The sequence below is a fragment of the Zerene cesonia genome, chromosome 26 (assembly GCF_012273895.1).
Source record: "Zerene cesonia ecotype Mississippi chromosome 26, Zerene_cesonia_1.1, whole genome shotgun sequence".
NCBI lineage: Eukaryota > Metazoa > Arthropoda > Insecta > Lepidoptera > Pieridae > Zerene > Zerene cesonia.
In genome coordinates this window covers 4,155,592-4,170,282 of record NC_052127.1, presented here as the reverse complement: position 1 = coordinate 4,170,282, position 14,691 = coordinate 4,155,592, and the positions used below count along the sequence as shown (strand labels likewise).

Sequence of the window (14,691 nt, the reverse complement as noted above, 5' to 3'; positions counted from 1 at the left end):
TAATAAATGTTATTTGCAGTTAACAATTTTCTTTTTTCTTTATTACAATATTTATGGCAAGACTAGGTATTTATCAAACTTACTATTCCATACTTACAATTTTTTTAACCAAACTTCCCAAAACCGAAGGAGTTTCTCAATTAGACTGTATTTTTTATATACATTATATGTTCTTCATATTTCGGAGCAAATATTTATAAACAGACCTACTTTACCAATAAATGCGGGTATACGTGAATGTTCTCCAGGTATACCGAGCTAGCGGCGACGATTTCCTCTCAGTCGCTGGCGGCGCGACGTGTGAGGCGGCCGCGTTTCTCTCCCGCGGCGCGCACGTCATAGTGCGCATGCGCGGCTTGCCCTATGACGCTACACCTCAACAAGTGGTTAGTTAAAATAATTGGTTTATTAAAAATGTATATTAATTCAGCCTACTTATAAATTAATGTTTCAGTTAAGACTGAAGTATTGAACATTTTTTTCCTATCCTATTTAACTAAAGCTATAACTATTATATACATACATAGATCAGAAAGTTACTTTAAAATGACTTCTCTTGACTCCATACAATCCATCACTTCTATTTATCATCATTATAGCCAATACAATTTTCATCTCCACCACCCAATTCCAGCTGGAGTTCTTCTCAACCGGCGACGACCCAGTACAAGTCCTGGACGGGGAAGACGGAGTACTATTCGTCCGACGCGCGGACCGCCGCGCCACGGGGGACGCTTTCGTGCTATTTGCTAAGGAGGAAGATGCGCCTAAAGCACTGTCTAGACATAGGAAACTTATTGGCGCGAGATATATAGAACTGTTCCGGTCTACTACAGCTGAGGTGCAACAGGTGCGTGTGAACGTATTTCCAATTTTTGCAACTGTTGAAGTGATTTTCGATTTTTTTTGGAATACAGAATTATTATCATTTATAGTTGTGGCATAGCCAACATATGGTTTAATATATATTAATATTCATGCTTAAAATGCATTGATTAATAAGCTATTCAGTTTGCATGTAAATAATAAAAATCTACATCCTTTTGTTTTCTGCGCCTAACCGTTAATGGATAAGTCATATCTCTATTTCTTCCATTTGTTTTTATTATAGTAGGATAGAAAAGTATTAACTTGTACTAATTTTATACATGCAAAAGTAAGTCTATCTGTCTGTCTCTGCTTTCACGCCTAAAACTGACCAATTTAGGATGAAATTTGGTACAAAGACTCCACTCATGTGACCTAAGAAACAACATGGGAGAGACCGCGCGTAAAATTTAAAATAACAAAACATACAGCAGAGATTTGAAACATATTATATAAGTGAATGTTGAAGGTCGCAAACAATGAGATTCCTATTTGTGGTTGTTTCATTAAATTGCCTTTTTATGTGCAGCCAGCCTTGGGAAACGGTAAGATTACGTCGTTACGTGGCCAATGTGCATGTCTTTTGAAGAGATTACAGTGGTTATATCGACTACTATACTTATTTCCTTATCCATTTTGTGCTACTATGTACTTAGACTGAGTTTAACATATAATTTTTCTATTGTCAGTATAGTTTGTATTTTAAGTTTAGGGGGTTTATACGGTTCCGCTATAAAGTTTCTGTTACAGTAAGACAAGAAGAATAATAATCCTTAACATCACCACGATAAAGTTTCTTTGTAGCGGATTTTTTTGTAATAATATATAATCACCTTAGAAAATAAAAAATTGGACAAACTTCTTTAACCATTAAATAATCTTCTGAAAACCCTCATTTTAACAACGACTCCCATAGGTCCTCGATCGGTCTCTAGAAACTCCACCGCGACCCAGCCTCATACCTCACAATTTTGAAATATTACTCACATTTTTATTCCCAAATACCCATTTTAACCACCGTCCCTACAGGTCCTCAACCGGTCGCTAGAGACCCGTACAAGCCAGTCCAGCACCCCCTCGACCGCGACCCAGCCCACTGAGGGGTTGCTACCTGTGGCGCTGGTACCCCAACATGTGATCACATCGGGCACAGCAAAGGACTGTGTTCGGCTGAGGGGTCTACCGTACGAGGCTCAGGTGAGAAAAGAAATAAAATGTGTTTTTTTTTTATAATGCTTTGGCTATAAAGGTGAAATACTTAAATAAGGTTTTATGTAAGTTACTGCTAAGGACTTAGTAGTGGAGAGGCATATCAGGATATAGCATGCATGTCAAAATATGTATGTAGTGATATTAATATTCAAATTATAAAAATCGAAGAATTTTTGTTTTCATTCGGAAAAATTAAAAATATAGTATATTTTTACAACCCAGAGTAAACAATAACGATTTTAGAAATAATTAAGTAAGTATAATAATTAAGACTATTAAGAAATAATAAGTAAGTTAATTCTTTCGTTTTTAGAAATAATTGAATACAACCTCACTACCATTATCCATATGAATATCATATAAACATTAACAACTGTTAAATATTTATTATGTCCATTTCAGGTGGAACACATCTTAAGCTTCTTAGATGAATTTGCCAAAAATATCGTAGTACAAGGTGTACATATGGTGTACAATGCTCAGGTAATGTGATTTTCAATTATTGAAGCCACCATTAAAGGAAAAAAATTCTACAATGAAAAGATCTAATTTATATGATGTTTTCATACAAATAAACCTTGCTCTTTAATCATTCAATCTATTAAAAGAACCACATCAAAATCCGTTGCATAATTTTAAAGATTTAAGCATACATAGGGACATAGGAACAGAGAGAGCGACTTTGTATTATACTATGTAGTTATATAGTTTTAAATTAAACTGTATGTCATAAAAATTGCATAGACAAGAAAATAGATGAAATAATGTTTGAATAATTTTATGTTTCCTTGTATATTTAAATTAATAAGTTTCACCAGGGCCATCCAAGTGGAGAAGCTTTCATACAAATGGACAGCGAGACGAGTGCGTACCTCTGCGCGCAACAGAAGCACCACCGCTACATGACCTATGGCAAAAAGCAGCGGTATATCGAGGTACGGCTCTTGTTGTAATGGTTTTAAGTGCTGGGTTATTTGGAGTGTAGTTATTGGATTTAACGCAGTGGTGGCTCAGTGGTGAGAACCTCGGACTTCAAAATCGACAAGCCGAGGTTCGAGACCGGGCCGAGCGTGCAGGAAATAAATTGATTTTTCAATTTATCTGCACATGTGGATAACATCACCACTGCTTAAAACGGTGAAGGAAAACATCGTGAGGAAACCGGCATGTCCAAGAATCAAAAGTTCGAAGACATGCGACATCTGCCAACCCGCACTTGGCCAGCGTGGTGGATTATGGCCTGAACCCTCATAGGAGGCCTGTGTCCCAGCAGTGGGAACAAATATGGGCTGATGATGATGATATTGGATATAAAGATTAATGTAGGGAAGGAAGTAGCTTTTTGCTTTAGTTTATGTAAAACAAATATATTTTACGAGCCTGATTGCATTTAAAAAGTTAAGAAGGATATAGTGGTGATAATCTATTTATTATAAAGTCTTTTTTATGCGTTACTACTCAGAACTATAAACGTTTATATCTTAGTTATTCAGGAAGCTTGAAAAGATCACAACTATTCTAATTAAACAGTTCCCAATAAGTTATAACAACATAATATAATATTTCTTTCCGAGCTATCCAAAAGATATAAAAATCCCATGCAATCTCCCCATCCATTGTATCTACAAAAGCAGACCGTACCAACTGACCCTTGACCGGATGACGCCACAGGTGTTCCAGTGCTCCGGCGACGACATGAACCTAGTGCTGACCGGCGGCGTCACCCCCGCCACGTCGCCCAAGGTGCTCTCGCCCGGTACGTTGCTCCCCCCCGCGCCCGCGCCCCGCCTGCTCGCGCACCACATCGCGCACCAGAGCCTGCTCGCGCGCCAGCACGAGAACCTCCTCCTCGCCTCCCTCCGCCCGCCGCTTTACCTCCCCTACCCGCCGCGCTCCCCCGCGCCCGCGCCCTACTCCCTCCCGCTCCTCCCCGCCAAGCGGACGTACGACCGCGCGTTCACGCCCGCGGAGCCGGCGCCCGCGAAGCGCCAGTACGTGCAGCCGCAGATCCCGATGTCCCTCCCGATGCTGTCCTACGCGACGTCCAATCCGATATTTTCGTACGCGAACACGTCGCCGATGCTGTCGACGTACAATGTGCCAGCCATGCCGACGGCTCTGCCGGCCGGCTACGGGGCTACGCTGTCCGCGGGTCTGCCGGCGTCGCTGTCCAATCCGTTCCCCGCCGGTTTATCCATGTTCCCGACGTACCCGTACTATCCCGGAGTTTAAGTAGCTCACTTGTACATATTGGATCGCGATTTAACTTCGTCATTTATATGAACTCAATCGATGTATAAAGTTCAATATATACCAAAACCATATAATTGCGTATTAACGGATCAACGTTTTTAAAGACCGAACGTATACAGTACAAGGGCAAAAAAATTTTCGCGATGAATTCTATATTTTGGCAGCTTTACTCGGCCGCTACTTCTGTCATTTCCGTTCTATTCAGGATTGAAATCATAAGGTTTGCTAGTTTGTAGGTTTGTTTTTATTACAGCCGGCACCCGCCGCATACAGGGTAAGACATATGACAAGCTCAGCGCAGGCGAAGTGCCTTCGTTTAAAATGAATTTACTTACGCTAATAGCAGTTATTGCAGCTTATAGATAAGTTTTTGAAATCAGTTTTTTTTTTGTTGAATTTTACTGACTTTAATTATTGTTGAATTCTTGAAGTTTATTTTAAGGAAATCGGAGGTTGTTAATCATTGACAATTAAGTAGTGTAGTTTATAGCTATCTGTTTTTTTTTTACTTTTTTTTGCGTGATCGTTATACGTTGTGATTTATATTTAGACATTCCATTTTTGAAATATGAACATTGCCGATTTTTTAAGGCTGATACTAAGTCTGAGATAGGTACTTATAAAATATATATTTAGGTACTTAATATACACGTAGTTTTTCAGTACAATGCACTTTTTGTGATTAGTTTACACATTTTTATATTTTATTGTGAACGTTTATGGCAACTTTGTTGATGTACTTTAGCGGTAATGATTTTTAGATTATTTTTAGGTTTATTTTCTAATGATAATGAATTAACGTTATGAGAGCGCGTTATAGTATCGTCAAACGGTACCTTTTCCTTAACTTAGTCCTGTCCAAATCCTTCCGAAACCCAAAAAACTCATTCCACCTTTCACCCTTAACAAATAAAGGTTATAGATAAAAAAAGAATACTAAATTGGCTATCTATGGACACGATAAAAATCTAGTTAACGTCATTGTGTCTGGTGTTACCATTGTCTTAAATTCACATAGGTATGGGGGCTTAAGTCACATATACATGGTGTTATGGCTAATCTTTGTTCTGTCATCTCTAATTATAATAAAAAATTGCAAATTTACTAATAAATCAACGTTAAAAAAACGATACATGAAACTTGACAGTTATTGCTAAAGTTGCAATTTTTTAATTTTCTAGAATAAATCAGAATATGTGTTTATTAATCGTTAAAAACTTTGTATTTGTATCCGAACGGTTGTGTGATGGAAAATGAGCATGGATGGTTAAGATTTCGGTAAGTTTCTTTGCAGAATTCGTTACCTTTCATTGATCAGTGAAATTGCAAAACCTAAAAACGTCATAACCCAACTTTCATTTCAAATAATCTTTCTAACTGTTCATAATTTTTCTTTTATCTGATTTATTATAATTTTCATCAAACTCAATAGTTAAATGGCACCAAACCCTAAAAGATGTTTGTTGCCATATAACTAAACACATGGCCGCCTATAGAGGGGTGATTGAATTGTTACCAACTTATATTCCAGGACTTGTCAAACCTTATTTCTTACTTCGTAAAACCAGAATTATACTTGCTGAATTCATATCTACATAAATTTATAGCTTTTCAGAAGTACACTGCACTATCTTAATTTACGTATATCTTAATTTACGTATCCAAGTACTAAATCATAGTAACATTAAAATCTTACAACCATCTCCATGAAACATACCCATTATTTCATCTAATACTCCAAGTGTCAGAAGGCTACAGGTAAGTTGGTAACAAAATCACTAACACCTTAATATATAATTAACTGGTTCATTGGGTTGTGACGTCACTGGCAGTTTGACTGAAACAAGGGCAGCATGATCCGCTTAAGGATAGGGTTTAAGATTGTGTGCATGGCTCCAAGTATAATACATGTTTTCATAAACCGTTTTCCTGAACACTTCGCGGTCGGATACACAATTGCGTATCTGTATTTTATGTTTAATACGAAATGTACACGAGATTAGCTTATCTTGGCATTATGGTATTTACTAAGGTTGTCTGGGACTTTCGCCATTTATCATTATATATAACTATTTTCGGAGACGTGACATACAAAATGGCACAAGTAATTTTAGATATCTTGACAATGTCGACCAGCTTATTCCCGCTTGACATCGAAGTGTGAGACAACTTGTAAGCTTTAGATGTATTTACCCGCTTAGTGGAGGTTGAAGTACTCTATAGCTGAGGTACTACTAAAAGTTTTGTAGATGGTTTTATGGCAACATTCATGTTTTGTAAGGCTTCCCGGTACAATATAAACGCATAAGTGGTCTGAGGTGTCCTTGAATATATTGGCGAAATCGACTTGACATTAGAATTCTCTTTGGTCTATATGTCAAGTCGATCTTGTCTATGGACGTTCTGAAAGCCTAGAATACTGGTCAGTTATAAATACTATGCTAGTATGGTAATAATATCTAGAATAATGGGTTATATTTCGAAACATAACCTGAAAACTTAAGTAACTGTGGATACTCTCCAGTCATTAACACAGCCAGTGCTGATAAATTAAATACGATATAGGCCTGTGTTCATTGAGCAATGTCGGTACTGGATCACTGGACTAGATCTTATACTGCATCTGGCTTACCTTCTCTTATATTTACGTCTCATGTCTTCCTTCTTGCTTTCCTTATTCGAATTATCTATTATCTATGGGCCTTTTGTGGAAACATCTTTTTTATACAATGTGTAGTGACTGGAGATCACTAAATATGCCACTTTCTTGTAATACAATAATTCTTTGATCACTTATAAAATTAACAGCCTTCACTTCATGTTACATTTAAGCAAACTGAATTTCTAATAGCATAAGGAATCGTAAGTTTATTCTAATACTGTTAGAGCCTTATCATAATTATATTAGTTGGTTAATTTTAGTTTATTTTATACTTAATAAATCGATTTTCGTTAGATCGTGATATTGTGAGTTTCACTGGTAATTGGTTGGCTGTGCTATTATGTTACTGTTTAAGCACTTGTGAAGGAGAGCTTCTAACAAGGAACCGGTTATGTTAAGTCGTGACGACATTTTGTCGTCGGCTTAATAAAATCGATTCTATGCTTGCCCTGTCTCTGCTCGTACGTGTATTCGTTTACTAACTTTCCGGATTTGGGTAGGTTATGTATATCGTCATTTTACTTAGCATTTAAGGGAGTTTTAAGGGAAGGAATGAAACTCTTGTTTCTATATTTTATAAGCTATGATATAAGGAGGTGTTTATTGTATAGTCAATATCTGGTATCTGGTAAGTATTAAAAATGCAGGCCGCAGTCAATAAATATCATTTTGACGGATTAGATAGAATATTCAATCGGTATAAGTTATTTTTTACGTACTGTTTCTAGTCGGTTGGTTGGTGTTTATGTGGGATTGTGGGAACTGGTGGAGTTTGGTTTATATGCTCTAAAACTATTGTCTCGATTGAGTGTTTTTGTTTAGAGCCTATATACGTAAATGACAATATTTCATGGCTTCAATTAAACAAAATTTTCCAAATAATGAATTACTATTTATAAATCGTCCTAATATTAATACATCTTAAAGTATCAAAAACCCCTGATTTAATAAGGTTGTGGGCAATATAAATTACCGTATATCATTCCCTGTTTATTTGTATTTTACACAACGTTACCTTCACAATTTTTGTAGACATGATAGCACAGTCATACATCCTTCCCCGCGTCCTAACATACCTTTAGTATGGCACAAGTGAAGTAAACAACGAACAGAACCTAAAATATTGGTTAATTGGCACACTGGGCTTGATAGAAATAACATTTCGAGCTGAGCTTACTACGTTACTTTTTAATCAGTATATAAAAAAAACATTTTTTACATGTGGCAATACTTAAATAGATGCAGACTTTGCTGAAATATAAGTTATAAATGTGAAATTAATATAAGAACTTCAATCAAAACAAAAATTCAGTTCTAACCATATTAAGCCGGTTTTGTGAACAATTTTATATATGATAAGATATAGCATAAATAAAACATTACATCCGAATAATCTACGTATTGTAAGCTCTAGCTATTAGCTCTAAATAAATTATGTTCTACTGCATGGTTCGGTGACAGATATAAAACGTTTAATTAAAAGAGATAACTTCAAACGCTTCAGTGTGTCGTAGAGGAACGATTTGTGCTTCCTATATAGTGAAATCATGGGTGTAAGGTCCTATTGGTTGAATGTATCACAGTAACGGAACGTAAGTATCGTGTATCATTTGTGGGATCATGTGAGGGTACCTTCTATGATCGCATTTTTATTGCGATTACAACTTCTTGTATTTAGAATTTCTAGAATTTTTTTACAGTTATTCAAGTGTAAATATAAAGATACAAATGAATTATTATACTAATTTAATTCTAAAATTCAATACCAGGAGTTGTGGTCGTTAAAGGTGCATAGTACCAGGAGAGCATAAGTTTGGTAAAGTCCGCAGAGTAGCTTGGTGACTGGAAGCTACAGCGTCGTGTGTAACAGTTATATTGGTGAGGTGTAAGTTGAGCACTGCTTTGGTGGACTGTTAATGCGTTCAGTACCTGGTGAGTGTTCATCATTTTAATTACATACTTACCTTACATTTTGTACGTCTATGTGTATAAAACAATGTGTGTTTCGCTGAAAATTTTACTGGCAACACTACATAAATATCGAGGAATTGGCGCCAAATTTGACAGTTTTTTTTCTCTTTTTGTCCTTTAATATTTTCAGCGGAATATGTTATGGTCAATTTAACTTATTGTATTCTTCTACAATATTCATTTATGGGATCTATATTATATGTAAAGGCGTATTGGCAAGGAATGGGTATACGAATGAAAATAAAATATATTAGGCTTCATTTAAGCGGGTATACTTTTATAAAGCAATACAAAATATAATTATATTTATACATTCCACAGCATTTTAAGTACACATGGATAAAAATATTTTTGTGACTAACATTAAATCTTATGCATGATGTATTTCTTAATTGTTAATTGAAAGCAACATACGTATCTACTTTATATCTGCGATGTATCTAAATGAAACTACATACCCAAAAGAATTAAAACAATCCCGATGTTTTTTATTTAAGTACTAATTAAGTGATATCTATTCATACAGGTCCCATAACGTACTATTATCCAGCTATGGGCCCCACGTTGCCCCCTCCACTTGTGTACTGGGGGTACCCGACCCCCCCTGTGTCGCCCGCACATTACTACCACCCACCACACCACCCACAGACTATGGTAAGAGCATTATGTGAGTTTTTCCCACGTTTTTCAAATATGTTTTAAGATCTGTGTTCTTTTTATGAAAAGCTACATTTTTTTTTCTCTTTTTTGTCACTAGCTAAAAATATATATGCATTTAATATTAAACATAAAAAAAACGTTTCCAGTTTTGACATCGGTTAATTTCATTGATCTTTGTTATAAATGAGACGTTTATTTTTTGTATTAACGTAATAAACGCTCATCCCTTATAATTAGCATATTGAAATGTTATCAGTAATTGTGTATAAAAAAATAACTTAAATAGTATTTTGAATATACATTTAATTCTTTGTAGATTCCCGAAGTAGTGCCGGTAGGAGGCGGGTCGCCATTGCCAATCCCTCCTCCCGCTGCTTGCCCCGAATGGCCTATTTTCATGGTCAACTAATCATCATCAATTAGTTTATAATTAACATGCTTTTATAAATAGGACGCCATTTTTTATATAACACCTCATTCTTTTAAATAAAATGTTGAAATTTTAGATATATTTTTATGAAATGTACAAATTTGATTCACTTGCCAATTCATTTAATATGAGAGCAACATTAATATATTAATATATATGGCTCAAACGAAGTGATATTACGATATATTATGTTGATATGTTTGATAGATATTATAACTTTATTCCGAATATTACAGAAAACTTAAATACCTCGGAAAGAATCTTTTATTTGTGTACAATTTTAATTTAATCGTTAAATATGTTTTTTTGTATAATAAATGAAATAAAGCGTATAATCTGACGTTATATATGAGGTATTCAATTTTTCTGATAAATCGAAATCTTTATTTGAATAATTCTTATCTCAAAAATCATGTTTTTAATTATATACTTCTGTTGATATTTTAGATATTTTATTAAGAGTCATAAGCTATTTTATTCGTCGATTTAAAAATTATTTTTTAATCGAAATTCACAAAAGTTTAATATTCATTTAAATTTCCATTGCGTTAGATTTTTAAATGAACTATACTTTACAATTATGTTATTTTCATCAAACTAATTTCTGAAAGTTCAGAAGTAGCCTCATCTTCATATTTTATAACCTAATCCCCGAAACGAATTTTCTTTTCCACGTATGTCACACCACGCGGCGGGAAAGAAACAGCAATACCGTGTGAGTGTGACAGATATCTGTAGTTATTTCTTATTGTTTTCAGTTTATACTTTAAAGATTTATTTTAATTGAACGAGTGCTTTAATAAATTTAAATGTTCCTTCTGAAATGCTTCGCTAACCGACAACGACTATCTGTAGTGATCTTACGGTGCTCTTTTACTTAGTAATACCAAAAATATTATATTGTCTTAACCCGATTTTGAGACAAAGCTCAATTAGTGTATGTAGTTTAGATAAGAAATTACTTCTTTGTTATAATTTAAGTATAAATTTATACAAATTCGTTCAAATATAGTAAAAAAAAAAAATTTATGAAACTTGAAATAAACGTTTGTGATTTGCTCAATAAGTTATTTAGTTCATGTAGGCGATTAATTTGAATCTAGCTATAGTCAAGTTCTTATATAAAATTGACATATAGTCATATACACAGTAACGGAAGCTGTTTTATACATGTATAGACAGATTTGGACCTGTATTACTAGGTTGGCAATATTGTATCTCTTTCTAACGCTGCTTTATTGTTGAGTGAGAGAAATTGCTTTTGATAGTTCAGATTATCAGTACAGTTACTATCAACCTCTCTTTTCCTCTACTAACGAATGGTAAGCATCAGAAAGAGACAGTATAATGCAGTAGGGGAAAATTTTGCCTTACTCAGACCAAGAGCCGGTTTCACACGTCCCGTAATGTTCTTTCGGCTAAACACAATTAAAATTACAAAGATGTGTCCGCCAAATGTATAATGGATTATCAGGACTATAATTACCAAGTGGACGAACTTATCTCAATGGTTTGTTCGAGATCTTGTTTGGAATTAGTATAATAAGTCTAGTGTAATATATATCTCAAAAAATAGGACGCCCTATAGCTGTTACAGGAACAGTAGCATAGATATAACTAGATCAGTTTCAAATAGGACGGTATCTTCGCATCACCTAGAATTCTAAAATTCTAGATGTTTTAATTTTAGCTAAAACTAGACATTGTTTAAATCTAGTGTTAGCTCGATCCAGAAGCTACCGTACTATTTGTGCTTTAGATGATAATTAGTGAATAACATGTATTGACATAATAATTAGTTTTAGATCTATATATAAGAGAGAAACAACGCAATCACCATGTCTTCCAAACGTTGTAAAATATTTTTATTTATTTTAGTTGTCACAATTAAATATTTTTTAATTTTAAGTAAAGTAATTATTATAAACTTTAAGTAAGCAAAAAATTATACAGACATCTAAATATATTTTTAATAGATAAATATATATATGATATTCATTCTTTAAAATGTCGTAAAAGCTATATATATACATTTTGTTATAAATACGGAAATACATATTTAATGTATTTGGATAATATTTTATATTCACTAATGTGATATAAGTTCAAAATAAACAATTTTTTTTCTAATAAGCAAATATAGTAATATACATGTCTAACTAACATAGCCTGTGTCAGTGGTCAGTGTTATTTTTATAAAATTCTAGACCTAAGATTTAATAACCTAAGTTAGAATTATTGTAAAAATTATAAAATGTAACCAGATTTATATTTGTTATTGAATTTATGAAAGTAAGTGATCATCATCCATGACGTTTCAATAAATATAAACATAAAAAAAAAACCCAAAAAGTTTAGGATCATAATTTAAGCTAAGATTGAATATAAAATTTTGTTACTTTTCTACTGTTAGCATATCCAGTGATAATTTTATTTCGAAAATAGCAAATATTTGTTACCTTGAACATAATATATTTTAATGTTGATTTATATGATATATAGGTCTGTTACTAGAATAAATATAAGTGTAGTTTAGACAAATTAGAATGTGCAATGTTTAATATAAATGTTTCGACGTTAATACCAAAACAATTTGGTTTCATATCATACAAAGTAGTGAATTGTTCCAATAAATAAATTTATTAAACATTATTTCTTTTTACTTTAATGACCAGACGTCCCCCATAATACATATCTTAAAATTATGCAGTTTAGTTACATTTTAACCAAATGTATTTTCATTACAAAACCAGGGTCTCGGGACCAACAATCTTTCATACATTGTTTCATAATTTTACCAATATGTCAGAGGCTGGTTAAAAATGACACAAACATAACTATTCTATGTATAGGGGCTGACGGCCGATGGTCATATTATTGATGAGTTTAATTATTCGATATTGACCAAAATTTGCAATATACCTACACAATTCAAACTGACATTTTATTGTAAAAAAATAGTGATTTATCAACGAAAATTGATTGTTTCATACTACTTATCCTTTTTGCATGTAGTTTAGAAGATTATGCGAACTACACACTCATAAATCGTGATGCAAATAGTCTAAGAACAATGCACCAAAACATCACGATCTCATATATCTATTAAACAACTACATATCTAAATAGACAAACAACACAAACGCTTTACACGAGCGTGAAAAACCCGCAACAAGGGGGAGTATAAAATGAAAGAAAAGAAATACGTCAATCTGCTTTATTTACGTCACCACACTTAGTTATGACACAATGCATGGAAATCTTACAATACATTATACTAACAATTCATATGATACACTTTTCAAAGAGTTGGCGTTTGGGCGTTCGTTCAACATCGGTACAAAATACTTCTAGTATTTTTAAGTTTTTTTTCATGTAAAGATCAAATTAAATTCAATATAAGAATACCCATTTCGATTGATTTAAATTAAACAGTAGATATTACAACGATGTACCATAAGACAACGCAATTACTACAAATTATAAAAATACAAAATAAAAATGGAATAGTTGTTCGTCATTAAAGCAAAAATTCGGATTCGCCTACACTAGATACCTAGGAAAAGCAATAAAACATTTATAAACCCACACTAATTCACAACCACCTAGTCTGATCACAGCTCTCTTACCGATAACGTTACCTTTTAGTCCAATAAAAAAATAAAAAATACGAGGCCCTGTCGTTAAGAAGAGTAGGCTCTTGTTACACTCTTTCGATAAACCAAACATTTTTATATACAATTCTATCAACAACAATCTACTACATAATTACGGCCGTATATTGAAATTCAATCACATCTATCGACAAACTTACACTTCAGTATCTGATTTAGATTATTAAGCAAAAAATCTTTGTTTTGATATATAAAATAAAAAATATTTTAATCTACGCGTAAAGAACAAATAAAGCATATTATGTACTTCAATTTTATTTTATAATATACTAAACGTATATTACACTATACACGAGAGCAATTTCAAATTTAATCGACTATAATAGTCGAGGACTGGTTTCTTTCAATGCTCATCTTCTAAGCACTATCTATGGAAAACTTGACAAAATATTTTACTAAAATAGGCTAGGGCTTTACAAACACCGTTGCTAGGCAACGCATTGAGCAATTGTTGATTGTAGGAGGAAACTAGATAAATATATGAAATAATTAACACGCTTATCTTGTCGCGCAAAAATGGGAGTTGAACACGTTTCTACACAAATTCAGGAAGGCATCCTAGTCCAGTAGTTTTAGGTCGATTTAGGCCTGTATTTCGGAAACGTAGCATACCTAGCTGTAAATTCGTATATACTTGTATGTTGGTATGACAAAAGTAGTCTCAAAATTCACCAATGATTCTCCGGCCGCAAGTTCAAAAATTTGGGGTCAAAAGTCAAAAAAACCGACTTTTTGCACGTTTTTTGCCAATATCTCGTTTCCAGTGGCTTTTATGCCAATTGTATTTATTATCATTTTTGTAGAAAATTAAATTCTCTACAACTTTTGTTTCAAACATTTTTTTTCATTTTGAATCGTTTTTGAGATAGAGGGCAGTGCGAGCGCAGATTAAATATTATTTGAAATAAAATGGTTGTCCCGATCGAAATCAGCTCATTTATGATTTCTAAATTATTTTTTAA

General features: G+C 33.6%; 1 protein-coding gene across 2 annotated transcripts in view; it reads left to right on the top strand.

Annotated features, from left to right (window-relative positions):
* Positions 1 to 11,548, top strand: part of LOC119837105 (RNA-binding protein fusilli) — an 85,119-nt gene extending 73,571 nt beyond the window's left edge. Inside the window, exons 9-16 of one of the 2 annotated variants that reach the window (XM_038362607.1) lie at positions 249 to 386; positions 635 to 850; positions 1,897 to 2,064; positions 2,482 to 2,562; positions 2,898 to 3,014; positions 3,751 to 3,835; positions 9,492 to 9,619; positions 9,942 to 11,548. In XM_038362607.1, coding sequence (XP_038218535.1) covers positions 249 to 386; positions 635 to 850; positions 1,897 to 2,064; positions 2,482 to 2,562; positions 2,898 to 3,014; positions 3,751 to 3,835; positions 9,492 to 9,619; positions 9,942 to 10,034 — 1,026 coding nt within the window. In that variant the 3' untranslated portion in view covers positions 10,035 to 11,548. Of the gene's footprint in view, positions 1 to 248; positions 387 to 634; positions 851 to 1,896; positions 2,065 to 2,481; positions 2,563 to 2,897; positions 3,015 to 3,750; positions 7,296 to 9,491; positions 9,620 to 9,941 lie in introns of those variants that run through there. The other variant, XM_038362606.1, reaches the window with a different exon arrangement.
* The last annotated feature ends 3,143 nt before the right edge of the window (positions 11,549 to 14,691 follow it).